The 23,643-nt window shown below is 41.3% G+C and overlaps 1 protein-coding gene across 1 annotated transcript in view; it reads left to right on the top strand.

Moving 5' to 3' along the window:
* The window catches only part of CAMKMT (calmodulin-lysine N-methyltransferase), a 620,355-nt gene that overhangs the window by 592,814 nt on the left and 3,898 nt on the right, over window positions 1-23,643 (top strand). The window contains exons 9-10 of the mRNA XM_006882313.1: window positions 8,132-8,195; window positions 21,538-21,669. Of these exons, the coding sequence (XP_006882375.1) occupies window positions 8,132-8,195; window positions 21,538-21,669 (196 nt within the window). The remainder of the gene's footprint in view (window positions 1-8,131; window positions 8,196-21,537; window positions 21,670-23,643) is intronic.

Raw genomic sequence — 23,643 nt, 5'->3', positions numbered from 1 at the left:
TGTGCGGGGAGAAGGGTGCAACAATGAATGAATGGAATCCCAAAATCTCTGTAGATGTTCATTGAAATGAAAAATAAACAACCTAAATTTAAAAAAAAAACAAAAACTCATAATGAAAAAAAAAGAAATTGTTCATTGTACATAGCTGTATTTCTAAGGATACTTTTCTCAAAAATATCAAAGAACCATTTTTTTTAAAATAAAATTTTTATTTAAAAAAAAAAGAGTAAGATTGCTTGAAATAAAGATCTATTAGGGAGCCAGAAGAGGTTTTTTTTAAAATGTGCTCAGGAGTGATGAAATAGACAATATTGGCCTTCAGATAATAGTGTTTGGAGGGAGCACTATGTATTAATCTGTATGTTTCAATGAGCTGTAATACTAATATCTTTGTAATCATCTTTGGCATTAACCTGATATAGTATCTTATACAGCATATTTATAAGCTCAGCTTTTAAGGCTCTGTTTATTTTTTTCAAACCATCTTACTAGTTCTTAGGTTGCACAGGTATTAGAAACTAAATAATGATGTTTTCTTTAGTATTGTGTAGCCAAACCAGACAGCCTGAGATATTTTCCCACAGTGATATGCTTCTTTATTTAAAATTTAATTGTTAAGAAATGGCCTAAGAAGCAAACTTTTAAAAAGACAAAAAGATCTTTTTCTCATCAGAAATTAGCTGGTATTAATACTGTCTAATGTGCCTTAATGGCTAATATTGTAGAATATCCTAGTGGCTTAGAAGTTGTGCTGCCAACCCAAAGGAAGACAGTTCTAATCCACCAGGTGCTCTGCAGGATAAAGATAGACACTCTCCTCTTGTGCCATTTACAGCCTTTGAAAATCCCAGTAAACGGTCAGCTGTAGGTCCGTTGCAATTCAAGGGCAATGAGTGAGTGAGTGATCAATTCACTGAAGGAATCCTAGTGTCCAGAAAGGAAGGGAATAGGACGTAAGGAAAATGTATAATATTGCTTGGCTGTATTCAGACATAAATCAATTTTCAGTCTATCAATTTCTTGAGGGAGCCCAATTATAAATTGTGTAGTTAAACCAAAGGTCATATGTCAGCTGACTGGCCCACTGACTGGAAGAGATCAATATTTCTTCCCATTCTAAATAAAGGTGATCCAACAGAATGTGGAAATTATCAAACAATGTCATTAATATCACATGCCAGTGAAATCTTACTGAAGGTTATTTAAGTTACTAAAAAGTTACTAGAAGGACTGTCTGAAAGGAGTGTATGATACGTATGACAGTTAACAATCTGGAACAAAGTGACCTGGGGGAGGGGGACAGGAGGAGTAGGAGGGAGGAAAATGTGCAACAAGGAATGAATGAAAGCCCAACCTTTCTGTAACCTTTCATTAATACCACGAGGAGATATCAATGCCTTTGAATTGTAGTGTTGGAGAAGAGTACTCAATTGCCCAAAGACTGCCAAAAAAACCCAAACAAGTCTGTCTTGGAGGAAGTAAAGAATCAGAATGTTCCTTAGAGGCAAGGATGATGAAACTATGTCTCTTCTACTTTGGACATGTTGTCTGTACAGACCGATCTTTGGAAAAAAGCTTGCATGCTGGGAAAGGACACCACTGTCCATCATGCTTGACAGGGGGGAGAAAGAGAGGAAGACTGTCAACAAGATGGATTGGCTCAGTGACTGTAACAGTGGACAGAAGCACGTCAAAGGCAGTGAGGTTGACACAAGACAGGGCAAGGTTCAGGTCTGTTGTTCGTAGGGTTGCTATATGAGTTGTAGTTAACTCAGTGGCACCTAACAACAACACCACAACTTTATAACATTTGCGTTAAATATACTGTATGCTCCAGGATTTGGTTATGTAATTTTATGAAAAGTTTAAAAAAATTCTCCCATAGTAATCCTGATTGATAATTTTAGATGGACTAGAATAAAGTTCTCACTGTAGCTCGTTTCGAGCTCAGATTACTAGTTCATCTGAGTAGAATTATTTTTTCTTTGCTCACTCAAAGCATCCTCCCATTTAAAAACAAAGCCTTCCATACTGTCCAAAGAAAACTAAGAACTGGTTTCTTAGAAGCGTCTCATTATGTATTCATCTCCCTTTGCTTAAAAGATAATCATCATATAACCTAGTGCAGTTGAGATGTTTTACCTGAATGTTGCTCCTTCCTTAACAACAACAGCACAATCCATTGAAACTAGTCTCAAGGGAGCTCTGGTGGCCTAGCGGCAAGAAGCTGCACTGCAATCGCAGAGGCACGCAGTTTGAATCCACCAGATGCTCTGCTGGAGAAGGAGGAGTAATCTTCTCTTGTACCAGTCAGATCCGATTTGGTGGTACACACACAGAAAATAATAAAAATAAAAATTTAAAAAAGAAACTAGTCTCAAATTCAAGTACTATGTCACTCTGCCACTTGAGCAGTCAGCCAGTGCATTTATAGTTGTAGAGCTGTATATGTGTGTACACTGTGCTGACACTGATATGGTTGTTAAGTGCTGTGGAGTAACTACAGCTCTTAGCCACCCGGTAAACAGCAGATCGACACCTTGGCCTATCCTGCATCATCCTCTCTATCTCTATTGTGCTCAAGACCATTGCGACAATCACTGTGTCCGTTTCTCTCTTTCTCTGACTGTCCACTTTTCCCAGCATGATGTTTCCTTCCAAGAACTGACCCCTCTTTCACAACCTGCCCAGAGTATGTGAAATGAAGTGTCACCATCCCTACCCTCTGGTTTTGTACCGTAAGTTTCAGAGTATCCTCTAGTATCCATATTGGTCTTTGCTTTCTCTACTGTATTTGTGTCAGGAAACAAAGATTTGTGGGGCATCTGCTACATGCTAGGCGCTGCTTTACGTACTGGGGATAAAGTATAAATCATACAAACTTTCTGTCCTCAAGAAGCTTCCAGTCTGCACTCATGTTTGCATCACTAGAAGTAAAAGAGCTGAACAGAAGATTTCAAAGGGCAACTCGGGAGGACAAAGCAAAGTTTTCCATAATATAATGGAATGTGCAGTGAGCTGAAATTGAAGAATAAAAAGGGAAGGACTTGCTCTGCGTTTCTCAAGCTGAGAGAACTAAAAAACAAATTTAAGCCTCTTGTCGCAATATTGAAATATGCTATGGGCAAAATATTGAATGACCCAGAAAGCATCAAAAGAAGATGGAGGGAATACACAGAATCACTGTACCAGAAAGAATTGATTGACACTGAAAAATTTCAGAAAGTACCACATCAAGAGGAGCCAATGGTAACGAAGGAGGAAGTAGAAATTACATTGAAGGCATTGGCAAAAATAAGGCTGCAGGAATCAATGGGAATTGACTTGTTTCAATTAACAGGTACAGGCTTGGATGTGCTCACCAGTCTATGGCAGGAAATTTGGAGGACAACTGTTTGTCCAATGAATAGGAAGAGATCCATGTTTGTTCCCATTCCCAAGAAAGGTGATCCAACTGAATGTGAAAACTATCAAACAATATCATTAATCTCACATTCAAGCAAAATACTGCTGAAGATTGTTCCAAAAAAGCTGGAACGATAGATAGGGAACTTCCAGAAGTTCGAGCAGAATTTAGAAGAGGTGGTGACACCAGGAACATCACTGCTGGTGTCAGATGGCTCTTGGCTGAAAGTAGGAATACTAGAAGAATGTCTATTTGTGCTTTAATGACTATGCAAAAGCATTTGACTGTGTGGATCATGACAAATTGTGGCTGACATTGAAAGGAATGGGAATCCCAAAGCATTTAATTGTGCTCATGTGAAACCTGTATCTGGCCCAGGAGGCTGTTGTGTGAATGGAGCAGGGGAGCACTGCATGCTTTAAAATTGAGAAGGGAGTGTGTTCCACACCTATTCAGTCTATACACTGAGAAAATTATTTGAGAAGCTGAACTCGATGAAGAGGAATGTGGCATCAGGATCAGCAGGAGACTCATCACTAACCTGCACTATACAGATGACACAGCCTGTTTGCTGAAAGTGAGGAGGACTGAAAGCATTTGTTGCAGCAGATCAAGGAATGCAGTCTTCAGTAGGGGTTGCATCTCATTGTCAAGAAAACAAAGATTCCAGTCCAGAATAAGAGGTGCACAGCAAAGTGGACTGGGGGTCGGGGAGGAGGGAGGAAATTGAGTAACAAATGAAAGTATCTTATTAAGAGAAAATCAAACTGTGAGGGCTGAAGGGTAGAGAGGAAAATGGGAAATGTGCAACAATGAATGAGTGGAAATCCAAATTTTCTGTAAACTTTCATTAAAATATCGATTAAAAAAGAAAACAAAGATTTTTACCACTGAACCTATAGGCAACATCGTAATGGATGAGGAAGTGATTGAAACTGTCAACAGCTTCATCTTGCTTGGATCCACAATTAATACCTTTGGTACCAGCAGTCAGGAAGTAAGGAAATGCATTGCACTGGGAAAATCTGCAGTTAGGGACCTTTCCAAATTAGTGAGGCGTAATGATGTCAGTTTGAGAACAAAGGTGCATCTGATACAGGCCATAGTCTTTCAGATCACCTGCTATGCATCTAAGAGCTAGACAATGAATAAGGATGACAGAAAAAGAATTGACCTCTTTGAGCTGTGGTGTTGTAGAGGAGCATTGAACATCCCATGGACAGCCAAGAGAACAAGCAGATATATCTTGGAGAGGGTGCAGCCAGAGTGCTCTTTGGAGGCAAGAATAATGAGGCTTCACCTCACATACTTTGGGCATGTTTTTATTTCTTGAAGAGGGACATGATGCTGAGAAAGGTGGACTGTCAGCAGAGGAGAAGACCAGATGGACTGACACAGTGACTGCTGCAGTGGCCTCTTGTGTGTCAGGACATGTGAGGATGGCACAGGATAGAACAGGGTTCAGATATTTTGTTCATAGGGTCGCTATGGGTCGTATTCGACTTGATGATACCTAACAACAAGTTCTAGTAAACACTGTCCATAATTTTTCTTAAAATATCATTGTGAATTTCTGTTATGTGGAAGACAATTTTTTCTTTCTTTGTCTTGTGAAAACACAGCCTAGAAGTAATCAATCTAAAGCTAACCATCTATCTGTCTGTGTTACCCTCATTCAGCTTTGACCACTTCTGTGACACTTTCTTGCCCAGGAATCCATCATGATCCATCATGTTCTCAGCCTTTTTCCAAATAGGGAAGGAGCCAAAGACATAGATGAGCTGCTCCTTGCCTCCAGTGAGTTTAGAGCCTGGGTGAAAGGCAACTTGGGAACACAAGACCTGGGAGAATGTCCAGATATTTATGTGATGCAGAAGGAACTGGAGAAGATTTTCTGGACAAACCTTTTCCAGTTGTATGCATCTGGCAACTTGCCTGTCCTGCCTAAATCTGTCATCTTTCCCTCTTCCATTCATTACTTTGTGCATAGGAATCATTGGGATTAGTAAAGACAGAATAGCACAGGGAGCCTAAAGCCGAACACACGAATGTGAATCCCAGCTCTGCCACTCAGTAGGTGTGTTACCCTGAGCAAGTTACCAAACCTCTCTGTGCCATGATTCTTTCTCATGAGAATAATGTGAGGATTAAATAAACCAATCCATCAAAAGCTAGAAGAAAGAAAAAAAGGATAATTGGCACTTAGGCCTCTGGAAACTCTATGAACTTTGATAAATGCTGATGGTTGTAGAGGGGCTTCAGGCCTTTTGTTCATAGGGTTGCTATGAGTCCTGCTTGACTCGAAGGCAGTCAGCAACAGCAACAACATCCCAGCTCCGTAAGATTTAACTGCTTTATCTTTAAGAGGTCCTGGTTAAGCCCTTGGCTGCTAACCAAAAGGTTGGCAGTTTGAACCCATGAGATGCTCCGTGGGAGCAAGATGAGGCAGTGTGTCTGCAGAGCTCTGGAAACCCTAGAGAGCAGTTTTATTCTTGTTTTATTGATTCACTGTGAGTCAGAATCTACCCGACAGAAGTGGGAATGGCCCTCACGCAGCTTCCCTAAAGACGCAACGGCCTGTGACGCAGTACAGGCCCTGGGCACATGCATAACAGGGACTTCACCAGCACAGACATTTTCAAGATAATGTGTCTCACTTAGCAGCTCCTTGTTCCTTGTGCAGTGTTTGAGAATAGGCTTGTTAACCAAAAGGTTGGCAGTTGAAACTCACAAATATGACAGTTTGCTTCCACAAAGATGGAGACCTTTCAAAATCCAAGGGGGTAATTTTACTTTGTCCTTTGAAGTCCGAATTAACGCAATGCCAGTGATCTTTAGGGTTTTCTTATTAAAATTTATTTTTATTTCTGACATTTGTGTTTAATCTATAAGTATTTGTATCTGGCTCATGTCCCTATATTAAACTGAAAGTTCCATAAGGACATAGATACAAGATAGATACATATACTTGGTGTCCAGACATCTTGGATTTTCTGAGACTATTCAGACTTCAGTATTTCAGCTCTATTTTCTGAACTCCAAAGTCTGTCAAAGTATCCTAGCATATGATTCAGAAGAAAAATAGTCCGCACCAATGGATGCTCATCGCAGACTCGAGCAGCTTTATTTTCACATGGCACGGTGCTCTGGAGGCTTCTCTAGATGTTTTCCAAGATTCACGTGGTATTTGCCAGCTGGCTCTTCACTACCTGCTTCCAAGCAACCCAAACTCAGAGATTGGGGCCTGTAAATCCCAGAGGAGGAAATTCTGATCCAAGCTTCCAAGATAAGACCTGGTGAAGACAGGGTCAGACTAACCCAACCAGAGGATGACAGAACAATAGCAGAAACTCCCCAAGTCCAAAGGCAGAAAAATGAAAACTCTTGGTGAGATGGTGGGAGAAGTCTGCATGGAGGTCAAGGGAGGACAATCCGTAGTGGTCATGGTCTCTGTTCCATGGAGCCTGATGTTGTGGGAGTCATTTGCTCCTGTGGCACTGGTTGCATCTAGCCCTGGTGCGATTCCTAGTCACAAAACCACTGCCACCTGAGATCTGTTGTTTGAATGTCCTGGGTCTTGTGGTTTGTTCCTAGTGGACAACCTCAAAGCATCTTGGGCCCAGGTTTGTAAGAGTCGGCCCTCTAACGACCAGAAGTACCAGCAGTGCCTCATCTTACATGATTATTTCCTCCAAACAGCCGTTTAGAAACGGTCCCTGTAACATTAACAACATGCCTCAATCATGCATGAGTCCTGGCCCCTTGAATGTTGATAACCTGTCTTTAGTTGGATAACAAACTATCTTTGTCCCCCTAGTGGGACACTTGAAGGAAACAGTTTATCTTTTTTTTTTCGCTTTAGGTAAACATATTTATATTTCTATTATAATTAGCTTTGTACTTATCTCTATTGTTGTTGTTGATTGCTGTTGAGGTCAACACATAGCAACTCTATGAACAAAAGACCTAATGCCTTTCCATAACTATCGTTGTTTCTCCAAGTTCATAAAGTTTCCAGAAGCATGTGGTTTAGGAATTGGATGCCACTCCTGCTTCCTAACCTGTTTTATGACTGGGAGCTCCACCAAACACTGTCCACATTGGGAAACCATTCTGGTATTTGATACCCCAATGGCACAAGGTTCAGCATCACAGCAAACCCAGGTTACCTCATACAGCACATTGACAAAGAGTGAGGTGTGAAGTGGAAGAATGTTCTGCCAGATATAACAGCACTAGTCTCACTTAGCAATAGTTAAGTGTTTTTGAGTCGTATATGACTCAGAGTAAGCTTTGCACAAAAGACCTGAAATCTGTCCTATGATTAACATCATTTCTGTACATTTGTAAGAGAGTTTATAGAGTGTTCAGAGGCATCTAGTTTAGGAAGTGGATACCGCTCCTGCTTCCCCACATGAATCATCCAACCGTTGTATATACTGGATGTGTATATTATGAATATTAATTATGTTGTGGAATATCTCTTCTATTCCTTTTTTTATTTAGAGTCTGTGGTTGTGTTGTTGTGATTTTTTTTCTAAATAGAAAAGGTATTGGATTTTACCTAATGTCTTTTCTGCTTCAAGTGAGATGCTCATGTCAGTGGTATGATGAATTTTGACTGGTTTCCTAAAGATGAAGTAACCTAGCATCCTTGGCCTGAATTAGTATCATTAGAATTGAAACCCCAGTTTAATCTAGATTCTGCTCTCTTCTCAATGTCAGCCTGTTTCTGGACCAGTACAGAGTCAGCCTCGTTGATGCAATAAAGAGATTACTCCAGCCCAGGGTAAGTATGTTTCTATTTTCTCCTGAACATTGGCTTCAGAATAATTAGTCTGTGCACAAAGATGGAGAGAGTAATGGAATGGCAGGATTAATGTCATGTAATACTTTAATACTTATTATGTCCAACTTCAATTGGGCCTTCTGATCTATCAGATTCTTTCTTAATCATAACTAGGAAACTTCTTACCCTTGGCCTTCTGATAAGAAGCACAGTGGGTAGTAAAATGAATGAAACTGCTTCAAAGATAGTGTGAGATTATTTTTATCAAAGCATTTCTTGAGTCGTTTCCTTTGATAAAAATATCTTCATATTAAAGTAGAAGTATGATATTGAAAGTTTTCTGTTGACTTCTGTCATTTTTAATCCCTTCAGTGGTTGCCTTTGTCAATGGGTATTTATTTATTTATTGCAAAAGAATTGTCTTTTATTTTTATTTATATTTATATTAAAGTAAAAGGACTTCAGATGAATCTGTATATTAAAAGTTCTTTGCTTTAAAAGGAAGCCATTATTTACATATTATAAACATTAGGTCACAATGAAGTCAAGCATGGCATAAAATATTGTGCACATTTTTACATTTATATATCCATTTATGCCTGTGAGTAAATTACAGAGTTTGTATCCATTCTTATTTTGTTGAGCTGTTGTACTAAGCTAGGAGGTCCTGCAGTCTAAACGGAGAGTTAATATACATCTATTTAAAGTAAGAAAACGAGTTTAAAGCTCATGCATTTAAAAAAAAATCTTATAAGTATGTAAGACTCTTGCTGTGCCATAGGAATTTAAAATAGGTTAGCAATGTTAATATAATCTAAAGCTGAACTCACATTTATTTGAGAATGGACTGCAGAGATAGGTACATTGAAGGACGGAGAGAGAGGTGGTGGTAAGTGAGTGTTGTATGCGTACACACATATCTAAAACTAGTTTTTACTTGGTCATGATGAATTATTTTTTTATATACTGTTGGATTCTCTTGGCTAGAATTTTGTTAAGGATTTTTGCATCTATATTCATGAGAGATACTGGTCTGTATTTTCCTTTTTGGTAATGTCTTTGCTTGGTTTTGGTATTAGGTATTAAGGTTATGCTTGCTTCATAGAATGACTCTGGGAGTGTGCCTTCTTTTTGCTAGTTTTTTAAAATCATTTTAGTAGAAATTATTTTCTAAAGTTATGTTTCTAATTTTTTACATTAAAAAAACAAAACCCTTTCAGTGAAAGTATATAAATCTTAGTGGTTTTCCTTCAATCATTCATGCACATGAAATCTTTTTGAAAGAACACTCGCTCTAGTCTCCTGACCTCTGAAAACTTGGAGAGGAACACTGTGGAATCTTTCTTCACATTGAAGTTCCTGGAGCGATTTGATAATCATCCCTCATGTTACATGATGACTTTTTATTTTGTTATTTTAATGTACGTCTAAAACTTTACATAACATTCTCAAAGGAGTAACTGCAGCTCTTGAAGCGATGATCAATTTGGGCTCCTCATTCTGAGATATAGGTGGTAGGTGTTGAGGTGAGGACTGCATGTGCTCCAAGCAATTGATTGCTGCTGTCACGACTCTGTGAGCAGTCCATGCTGAGGACAGAAAAAGAAATTGGGGAATCTCTTCACTCTGTCATTGCATATCTCCCTTCCCCCATGCACTGCCCCCAGCCCCCGTCCCTCCCTCAGTTACCCTTGAGTGAGTCTTATGAGCATTTGCAAGTTCAGGATTTTCAGAGAAGCCACTGAGATTCTGAGATGGAAAAGCCTGTGTGAAAATGTATCATACATAAATACAATGCTTTCAAGGACTCCTGGATCTTACCCTGTGCAAACAGTACTCCACTCATCATCAACACCCCTTCAAAGCCTATTTGTGGCAAATACTGCATTTTGTAATGGATTTGCATGATTTACCTAGGATCTATTGTAAATCATGCGAATGATTTACAATAGAAAACTGCCCGCGCTATGAATAGAGCTAAATGCAGATTGGTGTGGAATCTCCAGCAGCAATCCTGTACCCTCTATTAAACCCTGAAGCACATTCTCCCCTTGTCTAACGTGGAGCTCTACACAGCGGGGCCGCCAAAGGAGGGTAGTAGCCCTCTCACTGACAGCTGCTACTCACTCCAGAGCTTGGACAAGAGTGAGGCAGAACCGTGAAATAGGTGGTACTCCTTATAATTTGCCGTAGCAGGAATGGAAACGGGAGCCAGACTTGGGCCCTAGTGGTATGTCTGATACATAAGGCTTCGAAGTGATCCAGCCTAATGTGTGAAGGATCACGCAAATTGTAGATATGCATAGAGAGCTCTGGTAGCCTGGTGGTAAGGAGCTGCACTGCACACTTGAAGGCACACAGTTCAAACACACCAGCTGTATTGTGGGAGAAAGATGGGCAAACTCCTCCCATGTGATTTTCCACCCCTCAAAACTCACTGGAGGGTCAGCTATGAGTAGGTTCCAATTTGATGACAGAAATATATAGCTATTCTGAAATTACCATCAAGAAATAGCATCTTCATATAGATATTCTAGGAGGCAGATGATTTAAACTTCCTGGGCTTCTACCCAACTGGTCTTGGCTGTGAACAGCACAGTTCTCCATACTTTGCTAGTGGACAGTAACAGTTCCCACAGCATGGTGGGGACCTTGGGAAAAACTGAACCTTCTTCTGAAATCTCATTGTTGACTGTCCTGCTTCCCAAAGACCTCTACTGACTAAGCTTATGTGTTGTAGAAGCTGACTACTAAGGCTAATTTCATGTTAAAGATTGCATTCTATTACAGTTACAGCTGGTTTTAATGTTCTCTTGAGGCCAGATGCTTCTCCATGATTCTGTAGTTCAGAGACTCAGACTGGTTGGTACATGAGACTCTGAAGAAACAATGAAAGGGACAGCCTTGGTGGAGCCTGAGTTCTCAGAGAGCCAGTGCTCAGCAAATTCAACACAGGGCACAGCAAGCTCTCAGCATGTTCAGCAAAAGCTACACTTCAGCCAGATGCCTTCAACTCAAGTTTCAGTTCAATTTAACTGATTCCACAATCTCTTGCTGACTTAAGGGAGACTGCTCTGTTCCAGCAGTGTTCTACCAATTCCAAAATCCTCATTTCTCCCTGAGAGAAGCTATAGAGTCTGAAGGTGAAAGTTTACGTTTAAACCTGGGCTCTGCCATTTACCACAGCCATTTCTCTAGGCCTCAGTTTCACATCTAGGAGTGAACTGGCTTTAGCACATAATCAGCTCTGAATATATGTTAACTCTTGCTACCTTGACGAAGAACTAGAGAGACTTTCTGACCATTGCGAATGCCAGATAGAGGGGACTGTGCAGGTCTCTTCTGCAGAGGGAATCGACCACGTCCTTGATGCACATTGATGGTTTCTGCACACCCCTGGGACCCACAGCGTCCTCCCTGCGTGTATGTCCTGAGTTCCTGCCACAGGCCTTCCATAGGACCTGAAAGGACTGTCTGCACTGAGAGAGGAGAGATTACGTCTACACTCAGGAATGAAATCATTGCAACATGAAGGTTCAAGTGTCAAGCTGTGGGAAGAAAATCAATCCTGCCCTTCTAAGAGGTGCTTCCTTGATGTCTGGTATTGTTGTTGTGTATCGCCAAGTCAATATTGATCCATAGTCACCCCATGTGACAGAGGAGAGCTGTCACACATGGTTTCCTGGGCTGAAATCTTTAGGGGAGTGGATTGCCAGATCTTTCCTGCAAAGCAGCTGGAGACTTTGAACTCCTGGCCTTTTGTGTAATAGCCAAATTCTTAATCACTGTGCCACCGACATCCTTCCCTGGACTTCCAGTTGTATAGATCAGCCATCTAGAGGTTCCAGAGGTAGAGAAAGGAGAGTTAGTGGAAGAAGACCTCTGTTTTTCTGCTTTTCTACCGGGATCAGAACGAGTGGAGAGCTTAGCCCCTTGGTTGGGCCCAGGGCTGTGTCCAGTCACAAGGCCCAACTTAGATCTTCAGCCAAGCGGATGCCTGGGCCCGTGAGAGTCCACACAGGGGACTGCAGTGTGGCAGGAAGTACCTGTCACCTGTCCAAAGGGGACATTCCTTAAACTAGCTGCCCTGGAGGAACTGTCGAGACGGTTGAGGCCTCCTGGATAAACTCCAGGCCCTAGCAAACTTAACGAAGGAAAACATAATTGAGACTAAAAAGTAATGAAAACAGCACATTTTACTTATTACAAGAAGTGCCTGCTTGCCCCTGATTTTCCCTCCTGTGAGAGGCCTCTAGTAGCTTACGACTGATAGGATGACGCTCTCTTGCCGTGTTCCTTAAGGTCCGCATGCGCGATGTCTGATATCAGAGGACCCAAATGTAATTTAAAAGCTGGCCACAGCAGCCTGCTAGCTGAACTTGTATCCAGAAATGACAACGAGCAAACAGTAACTCCTGATAGTCCTCTGAAATGGCTTTGGGTGCAGGGAGAGGAGCTAAAGGAGCGAGGCTGTGTGTGTTTACTGCCAGGACACCAAGCGGGTATATCCAAATGCTGCTGGTTATCACTGGTTGTCAAGAATTCAAAATTATCACTGTGGGATTCACTTAACTTTTTTTAAGAACCCAGCCCTCACCAACCCTTTGCTTCCTGGCATTCTGCCAGTGTCCGAGGAATGCCAGATATGTAAATCACAGACGCGAGTTTTGGAAGAGCAATTTCTTTTTTACTCATCTTCTTGCAAAATCTAACATCTGTACAAACATCTGTTTTGTTTTTCGCTTGTCTGAGGAGATTACATTGGGAGAATGGCCTCAGTGCTTGAACTGAGAGCTGGTTGTAGGACACCTGGGTCCTCTGCCTGCTGGTCGAGTCCACGGCATAGCAGATGCTCCCCTGATCTCTACAAAAAGCTGTATTCTGCTGTAGGTAGCCTGGTCAGGTTTAGGAGTGCATTTGAAACATGAGTTATAGGAATCAAGACCGTCAGAATTCAAACCCTAGTCACAAGAAGCTCTTTTCTAAAGCCTACCTAGATACTTCAGAGGGAGCGCCGGTGGTCAAGTGGATAGGGAGTTGTACTGCCAACCCAAAGGTGGGAGGTTCGAATCCACCAGCTGCTCTGCAGGAGGAAGATGAGCCATCTCCTCTGGTGTAAATTATAGCTTCCAAAAACCTGCTGGAGGGTCAGCTATGAATCTGTTCCAATTCGACAGCAATGAAAGAGAGAGAGGTACTTCAGCATGTGCAGTGCCATGTGCTCAGTGGAGATCACTAAGCCATGAGATGCTGTCCCTCAGGAAATTTGTCATCTGGATGCAGAGGTCCAGCAATAGTACAAGTGGAGCTTCAGGGGACAGGAACATGGCTTGTTTTGCATGCAACACCATGGTGGCTAGGATTCCAGCTTGAGTCTGAGGTGCTTCTGTAGAAGCACTTGGGGTGTGGCAGACACTCAGTTTATGTGTCTGAATGTGCATGTGTGCATACACATGTCTGATGTGCAGTGGTCTGAGAAGGCTGTAAGCATGGGGATGTTGAGTTCCACATTAGAATAGGCTTCTGGTACTTCTCAGGACATCCTCATGGGGAAATCTAGTATGTACTTAAAAACATGCGGATAGCCCTGTAAAAATGGTGTGAAATCAACATCAGACCTACTTATCTAAGCTAACAAGCGAGGAGGAGAATCATCATTGGCATCACCAGCCAAAAGCTGGTTCCTATTAGGTGGAAGTCAGGCTTACCTCCACCCTCCAGCCTTTCTACCAATTCTTACACCATCCATTCCTCCCAAAGCACACTCTGTCCCTCCGTTAGATTTGATAATTCGTTACAACCGCCACACACAACTAACAGACTGGACTCACAGCTGTGGAGTTTTTTTAGGGAAGTAGCAGGTAGTATTCAGGATCAGAAATGACTCAGACTAGAGCTTTGGGATCAAGAACAGTTTTCTCAGTTTTGCCTGCCAGAAGATGGTCCGTCTAACCCTGAGCCTTTTGGCCCCTTGGCCCCTCAGTGGCCTCCTAGACAAGTGCCACAATACTCTTTAATTCTACCAGTAAGAGTTGTGGAACACCCTAATCTTCCAGGAAGCTGCCCTGGGCTCAGTTCTCTTGCTCCCTCCGTCTGCATGTCCACAGTAACTACCTTGTGCTGTGAGCTGAGTACCCTACTGTTCTGTCTTGTAGTGGTCTCCTACTTCTGCTGCTGCTGCCATGTTGCTGCCATTGCTTTTTGCTGTCTCCCACTATTTCCAGAGTCTAACTCTTTGTCTTCTGAGACTAAGAGGTACTTACCATAAGAATCCTGGATCCAAAGAATTCACTGTACTCCTGACTTTTCTTCTTTGGTGGTAGAAAAGTCCCACTATGCTCTGGAATTTATTCTCTTTTATGTCTAGTAGATGGCAAAACTGACTAGTCTCCTCATTAGGGTGCCATATTAATAAGGGTGATTTATTAGCAAACTGTTTGGTCTAGTCTTCCTGGTGAGTCACAACACCTTATTTGCAAAGTCTCACCCAACCATTGTGCAGGAGTCACAACAAAGGACCATAATTAGCAATTTACTGCACTGCAAGGCCCTAAATAATGGTGACTGCCTGCTAAAGCTGCGTATGCGAGAACAACTGATGTATAAGTGGATGTTGAAGCCTTAGACTTTGGTGCAGTTGTCTAATACTAGATATAACATGAGGGAGAAGCAGGCAGAGTCCTGGGTACCACAGACAGTTAATGGGTTGATGAGAGAGAAAAGCCAAGGAAGAAGACTGGGAGAGATGTAAGAGAAGCAGCAAGGCAGTGACTCAGAAACTGGTAAGGAAACTGTTGGAAAATAAGCACACACTTAAACATGTAATTGGTATTTAATAGTTGGTTGCCTGGAAATGAAAAAAGAATAAAGGCATTTTTGTTGTCATAGCATATTCATTTTAAAGTAAATCTGAAGCATAGATTTTTTTCCCCAGAAGTACACACCCTTTAATATATGAGTCTAGATTATTCCAGGAAAATAACAAGTAAACTCACAATGTAAACAATATTGTTGTTTAGTGACATTTCTCCTATCTCTTCTCTCTAGGGATAAGTGAATTCTTTCAAATTCTTACTCAGTCAAAATTTTACATTCAATTGAGTATTCATTTGGATTTTAAAATTATTCTGGCCATGACTGTTTAGAAAGCTGTGCTGTGGTAAATTGAAATTATTTTTCTAAAATGAGGGATTAATTTGAAATCAGTATCCTTTTTCTTGATTTTATTTTTATGGCCTAAATTGTAGGGCATGTTCCTCTGATTGTAGCAGATGCAGTGTTCTTTTTTGGGGGCAGGGGGGAGGCTGGGGGCTTATAAAACCACTATTATGGTGTGGCACTCAGTATGATTCGTTGATGTTTGTTGAATGAGTTGCTGTTGTACTATGTTTGCTGTTAAATATTAACCCACATCTCAAAGGTATCTGCTATTAAGGAAATGTAGAAATTATGCATTGGAAAAGTCTGCTATCAGAGACCTCTCCAACATACTGAAGAGCAACAATTTCAGTCTGGAGACTAAGGTGTGCCTGATACAAGCCATGGTCTTTGCCGTTACTTGCTATGCATCAGAGAGCTGGACAATGACTAGGGATGATAGAAGGAGAGTTGATGCCTTTGAGCTGTGGTGCTGGAGAAGAGTATTGAGTATACCATGAATTGCTAGAAGAACAAACAAGTTCGTGCTGGAGGGTGAAGACAGGCTGCTCCTTGGAGGCAAGGATTCTGAAGTTGTCTGACATACTTTGGACATGTTGCAAGTCCTTGGAGAGGGACATCATGCTTAGGAGGGTGAAGGGACAGTGCAGGAGAGGAAGACCCTTGATGAGATGGATTGATTCAGTCACTGGGGTAATGGAGACAGACAGGTGTGTCAGACACAATAAGATTGGCACAGGATAGAGCAGGGTTTAGGGCTGCTGTACATAGGGTTGCTATGAGTTGCAGGCAACTCTATGGCACATAACAGCAACAACATCAGTAATATCACATGCAAGCAAAATATTGCTGAAGATCATCCAAAAACTAGAACAGTGCCTTTACAGGGAATTGCCAGAAGTACAAGCAAAGTTTAGAAGAGGCACCAGGAATATCATTGCTGATATCACGTGGATCCAGGATGAAAACAGAGAATGACGGAGGAATGTCTATTTGTGTTTTATTGACTATACTAAAACATTTGACTGTATGGTTTATAACAAACTATGGCTAATATTGAGAAAAATGGGCGTCCCAGAGCACTGAATTATGTTTATAAAAACCTATACCTAGACCAAGAGCTGTTTTCCCAATAAAGTAAGGGAACGCTGCATGGTTTAAAATAGGAAATGTTGCACTAGAACTTTTTTCTAGGTATTCTTTTTTTTTTATACCTATTCAATCCGTACACTAAGCAAATCATCAAGACTCTGGACTCTATTAAGAAGAATATGGCATCAAGATTGGAGGAAGACTCATCAACGAACTGCATTATGCAGATGATACAACCCTGCTCGTTTAAAGTGAGGAGCGCTTGACATTGTTGCTGCCGAAGATCAAAGTCTACAGTCTTCAATATTGATTACATTTCAACATCAAAAAGATAAAAATAATCACCACTGGTTCCAGAACCTATAAGCAACATCATGATATCTGGATAAAAGATTAAAGGTGTCAGTGGTTTCATCCTACTTGGATCCACAATCAAAAGCCTTCCTACCAGCAGTCAGGAGATCAGGAAACATTACATTGGGCAAGTCCACTTGCCAGAACACTGAGGAAAAATGATGTCAGCGTGAAGACTAAGGTGTGCCTGATTCAGATGGTGGACATTTCAATCACTTGATATGCATCTGAGAGCTAGACAGTGAATAAGGATGACAAAAGAAGAATTGATACCTGTGAGTTATGGTGTTGGAGAAGAGTACTGAGTTCCCACAGATTGCCGAAAGAATAAACAGATAAGTCTTGGAAAAGGTGCAGTCAGAGTGCTCCTTGGAGGCAAGGACAGTGAACATTCTTCTCATATACTGGGGCATATTGCTAAGAGAGGCTCTTCCTTGGAGAGTGACATCATGCTTGGAAATGTAAAAGTAGAGGGTCAGCAAAAGAGAGAAAGATCTTCAGGGAGATGGATTGACACCATAACTGCAGCAACAAGTTCAGGTGTGTCAGAGATGATTGGGATGGCACAGCATAGGACAGGGTTCAGATCTGTTGCCATGGAAAAATCACTCAACTCAATGGCACCTAGTAACAACAACTAGAGATTAAAACTACTCCTCCCCTATACACTCCTGGGTAGAAAAATGGGCACCAAATATGTCCCCTAAAACACTGCTGTAATCGCTAACTCCTTAAAAATTTATTGGGGAAAAATATTTTTTAAAAATAAGCAAGATATGTTTAAACCCAGCCTTAAGTGTCAGCGATGGGTGGGCAGGAGGGCTGGAACCTGGACGTGTTCTCAGATGACTCTCATGGTGTAAGGGTGCTGTTAGCAGGGGTCACCAGGAAGGCAAGAACTGGGTCAAAGATGTCTCTTGATATCTTTATCCACTATTGCGAGGAAGAAGAAGAAACATGAAAAATCTGAAGCCTCAACAAAAAAGGCAAAAATAGCAGAGATCAAAGAAAGAATTGCAAAGAGAAAAAAAATTTAAAAGTGGTGAGGAGAACCTTGTTGTTGTTGTTGTTGTTATGTGCCGTTGAGTCGCTTGCGACTCATAGCGACCCTATGTACAACAGCCCTAAACTCTGCTCTGTCCTGTGCCAATCACACTTTCTCCGACACTCTCATCCCAATTATCCCAGTCACTGAATCAATCCACCTCATAGAGGGCCTCCCCCTCCTGCGCTGTCCCTCCACCCTCCCAAGCATGATGTCCCTCTCCAAGGACTGGTCTCTCCTCACAACATGTCCAAAGTATGTTAGACGGAGCCTCAGAATCCTTGCCTGATCCAAGCCATGCTCTTTTGAATTAGCTTTCAGATTATACATCTGAAAGCTGAACTGTGACTGAGGAGGACAGAAGGAGAATTGATGCCTTTGAGTTGGGTGTTGGAGAAGAGTACTGAATATCCCGTGGACTGCAAAATGAACAAACAGGTACATGTTGGAGAGGATGCAGTCAGAGTGCTCCTCAGAAGCAAGGATGGTGAAGCTTCGTCTCGTATACTTTGGGCACATTGTTAGGAAGAGATAGTCCTTGGAGAAGGCTAGCATACTTGGAAAAGTGGATGGTTGATATAGGAGGGGAAGACACTAAACCAGATAGATTGGCATGGCAACAATGGCTTGAGTGTGCTGGAGACGGTGAGGATGGCACAAAATGGGACACGGTCTAGATCTGCTATTCATCCAGTCTCTGTGAGTCACAGTTGACTCAATGGCACATAACAACAATAACAGCCCTGAAGTTGATAGGGACCATAAAGGACAGAATAGATTTGCAAGGCTGTAAATATTTCTGGAAGCAGTCGGCTACATGTTTCAACCTCAGAGATGTGGGTGGATGTGAACTGCTGAACTTTGGGTTCACAGCCAACCATTTTAACCACTGTGCCATCAGGGCTCCTGACTGAGAGAATTCAGTGAATTAATCAGTCCAAGATCCTGAAGTTAGGAAGCATATCCACCAGGTGGAGGAGATGTCAATAGCAAGTAAGGATATGATGCTTGTCAGTGGTGGTAAGTGCTAAGAACAAAATCAATGCAGAGAAAAGGAGTACAGAATGACGGTGCAGGGGTGCTGTTTTAGGTGGAGTGGTTTGAGACAAGTAAGCAGAGATGTGGAGGAAGAGAGCGATGTCTGAACAAAGAGTGCTACCTCAGGCAGAGTTACAGCCCCTTTGCAGACTACCACACCCACCAGTGAGGACTGATAGGTGATTGCAAATGCAGAAATCCAGCCCTGTGAACATTTGTCATCTACAGCCTAGATAATAGCTGTTAAAGATCTACTCCTAACTTGTAATTGCAAAGTCCTTTTTATAGTGACTTTAAAACAACTTATGTTATGCAAAGATTCAGAAAGACAACCAGCTCTTAGAAATGTCTAAAATGACCTACTAGTATTCCCTCTGCTTTTGTTTTTTTTTAAAAAAATGGAGACTTTTATTCCCCTGCTGAGACCATGTATTATATCTAGTTTCACATCAAATGAGTTTTTGCTACTAAGTTTGAAAGAGGTCTGAAAATAGCAATTAATATTGGAAGAGCTGACAGAACCTTAAGTGTAGAGGCATGATTGGGGCTGTTATAATTATGTGCCTGAGTGTGTACATGTCTATGTAAACACAGTATGAAAACATACTTGATGTCCAGAACATCTGTGTATTTGCTTGCAGGTAAATGGGGGAGGAGGAGAAATGGAGGAAGGAGAATTGATAGAATTTTTACAGCACTGTTAGGTGACATGGCTTTTTTCAAATCACGTTATTGTTGTTGTTGTATACCATCAAGTTGGGTCAACTCATAACTGACCCTCGAGCGGGTTTTCTGAGGCAGTTAATTACACAGGAGAAGACTGCCTATCCTTCTCCCACAGAGCAGCAGGTGGATTTGAACTGTGTGCCTTTGGGATCCCAGCACAGCTTCTTGCCACTTTTCAACTTATTTCCATTCTTTCACTTCTTGTGTTTCTAAAAATGGAAAAAACTGGGCAAGCTTCGCTCTTTCCATTTGATAGCTAAGAAAAACTCAGTGAGTTAGCTGAGCTGACTATTGTATTATGTCATACCCAGGGTCCTTCCTAGCTCAATAATTTCATGATTCCCCCCTGCCACTTGTCCTGAGATGACTTATCTGTTTCATGGTGGAGACACCCTTGAAGTCCAGATTGCTTTATTTCACTCAGTTTCTCCTTCTACTCTTAAAACCTTTCTGTGCATGTCGAATCATCTAGAAAATGCAGTGGCTTCATTATAAGACTGTTGAGAAGACTGTCAAGGGGATGAAAGAGGACAATTCTAAAGTGCCTAGCACGGTGGTGGTGGAATAAATCACACGGAGGAGAGTGCACATTCTTCTCCCACAGAGCAACAAGATATGGACCTCATGCCTTTGAGATTGCAGTGCATGTAGCTATGACTTTTATTGCTGCCACTCTTAATACCAGTGCCATGAAAAGAGCACTGGGGGTGTAGTCGAGTAGATAAGCTTCTCATCATTTACCAGTTGTTTCACCTTGGGTCAGTTCGTCAACTTTTTCTTGTATGAAGAGGGTGGTTTGGAGATTAGAGGTCATGGTAAATACACAGAGAGCATCTAGCCCAGTGACGGTCACAGCCGGTAAATGACCGGTAGGTGTGGGTGATAAACCATCTCTCAAAAGAAAGTGAGAAAAATTTTCATGACTACTTCCAAACCTGAAGTGTAATCCTTGAAATAAAAAGAATTAGATAGGCATCTTTAGAATAGAAAGAAATATAAGGCTTTGAGTTTGGTCATTCTGTGCGCATCACGGAAAAGAAGGGAAAACCTCCCACTCTGAGGTAGTTAGAGCCTTAGGAAGTTCATGTCGGATGGTCTTCTGAAACCAGGTACAGTGTGCATTTCAGGTCTTCTATTCCCCCTCACTACATCTCCTAAGACTGAGTGGTTCTTTTAGAGAAATACCTGTTTCCTTTCATGTTACCACTTTCCTTGAAAAGCAGTCATGTGAGTACTATGAGGATCTTCCTTTATGAGAGTTTCGATGAGGTTGGAAGCCAAGCTTCTGTGGCCCAGATTCTGACAGCATAGTCCCAACAAGGGCTGATGGAAGGAGTGAGATGTGAAAACTCTCCGGCAAAAGATTATGGTTATTGGTCTCTTTGAGAACACCTTGATACTGAGTTTTCAGGGGGACAATAAAATAATACTTCTATGCATCCATTGCCACATATACTCCAAAAATCTGCTGTTATATGGCTGTCAAGAGATGCTAAGGCATCACAAAGTGGATGCCACTGCCCTAGACCAGGAACTCCAGCATCTCGTCAATGCTTTAAACCAGTGGACTCCAGAGAGGGGTGAACCAAGAACACCAGTTTTCAGTCACCTTTTATTGTTGTTGTTATATGTATTATTTGAGAATAAGACACAGCAGCTGGCCATTTAAGTGTGAATTCTATGTGTATTTTTTCTTATTTGATGTATCTTCCTTATCTATATTCTACATAGATACAGATACAGAGATAAGATAGATAGAAATGCATACCACTTTTCTGTCCCTGAAGAGAATGCCAATTTTGTGTGGGTGACTCAAGAAAGAAGGCCTCTTTCTGCTGACAGTGAGATATTAAATGCTTTGACCAGTGTTTGCTATATGTGAATGACTTCCAGTTTTTAAATGTGCTAATTTACCTTTTAATGTTCTAGGGGAAAGCAATCGTCTTTGCCCCACGCCGAGGGAATACGCTAAACCAGTTTCACAATCTAGCTGAAAAAGCGGGTTTCTCTATCCAAAGACATGAAAATTATGATGAACACATTTCAAACTTCCACGGCAAGGTTAGTTTTCTGCTTGTGCTAGATAACACTTTAATCCACAGTGCATTTTGAAAAGATCATGGTCTTTTTGGCAGGTAACCTAAATATTTGATTAAAGTACTCCTTAGGTGTGCTGCCTCTGAACAGCTATCTGAATCTGATTATTTTGTGGGGAAAAGCCAACTTTATCTTTGCATGTCTAGGAGGATTTTACAGAAACCATTCCTGTTTACTCCTTTCTCTGAAACAAACTAACCTTTTTATTCATAATAGACTAATTTGTAAGATGCAGAGAAGGTGACATAGAACAAATGATAAACAAGCATTTATGTTTTAATGAGAAAAACCTTCAGCTTTTAAGTAGGTTAAATGCTTAGCTGTACTGAAATAAATAGGAGGTGAATGTCTAATTGTATCATGTCGGACTGTAAATCTTTATCTCTACTTGTTTTATGGCTGGGTCAGTTAGCAGTTTGAGACTATTAAATCTCATGCAGAATTTCACAGTTGTGGGGTTATGTGTCAGATCGAGGCGCTACAAGATTGAGGTCAAAAGCACTTATCTGAGAGTGATTTCTAAGCTTGCTTACATAAAGCAATGTTATCAGCCTTTTTATTATTTATAGGTGTAGAGCAATATAGGACACTGAAAGGCAACTGTGCCACCAAAACTTGAAGGATCTCACGTTTGTTGACACATGTCACAATTCTTAGTATAACATACATTATTTCTGTAATTTTGTGCATTCCAGAAATTGACCTTTCCTAGCCTAATCAGACCTTGGCAGGAGATTTTAATTTGTCATGATTTTGCAAGTTGAGACTGTAGAAAAATAAAAGACCTGACCTGAATTTTCACGTGAGACAATATTAAAATAGCATTCTTTATTGCCCAGAATGGTGGTGTAATGAAGAAGTGTATTGACTTTTGAAGTTATATGCAAAACAGGCAGGAGAGAGGAAATTCTCACTTTCTAGACACATGTTCACACCTTTGGGTCCCCCAGGCTTCCATGTAGCCCCTGTGAAGGAACCACGCTTTTTAAAGTAAAAGAGTTAAATCTCTTTTTTCTTACTGGTGGGCTCTAGCTCCTTGCTTACAACCAGAGAAATATAATAGAATGACATGTTAATTCAACTCTTACCTGTTTCTGTTCTAAAACTCTTCTCTAGAACAAAAGAGCTGGCTGTGAGGACTTCATCTGGTGGGGGCAGGAGGTAGGGTACTCCTGCCCCCCTGGATTCTCCACTCTGGGGATAACATGGCCTACTCTCCAGGGTGGAACTGGAGCTGCAGGGTTCAGCTGATGGCTGCTCCAATGTCATGTCATTCACTTTCCCCCTAGAACAACAAATGCTTTTAGTTTCTCAGTGACAGCTCAGGAGAGCAAAGGCCTGTGTTTTTTCCACCAGCATATGTTCAGCATTGTGCCTGAAAGCCTTGCTCTCCTCCCTACAAAGTCTGAAGTGCCTTGGGATGCGTGTGCCGTGGAAGCCCTGGGTGCTCGCCTCTCCTTTGTCTATAACTCTCAATTGCTAGCCCCTAGTGGACAGCAACTTTGTTCATTTTTTAACTTTATCCTCCTAAGCTCAGTCATCCATAAATTGCCAAACATACCTGTTTTATATCTCTTGTGCATCATACCCGTAATCAGTAGGCCAAAAGTAATCACCAACAGCTATTGCTTATTCCACAAAAAGAAATTTTTTTAAATAACTAAAAGGCCTTAGTTTTTAACATCTTTATAATTGCTTACAAGTCAATTTCCATACCTTGCTAATATTTCAACTAAGAAATTATTTTCTTTAAATTGTTTCTTGGAGTTGAAGTTGGGGGTAGGGAGTTGAGGTAGAAGAGCTGAATGCTGTTCTCAGTACTTCCAGTGGGAGAATCTGGAAGTTGAGGCACCCTGGGGAGAGGTGTAGATCCCAAGCAAGTACCATGTAGATAGCTATATCTGAAGGTGAAAGGCGTGCGGTCTCCTCTGTGCCTCT

Source organism: Elephantulus edwardii, unplaced genomic scaffold (genome assembly GCF_000299155.1).
Source record: "Elephantulus edwardii isolate Elephantulus edwardi_28Jun2011 unplaced genomic scaffold, EleEdw1.0 scaffold00019, whole genome shotgun sequence".
NCBI classification, from domain to species: Eukaryota; Metazoa; Chordata; class Mammalia; order Macroscelidea; family Macroscelididae; genus Elephantulus; species Elephantulus edwardii.
The sequence above is the reverse complement of the archived record's forward strand: the minus strand, read 5'-3'. Positions and strand labels throughout refer to the sequence as shown.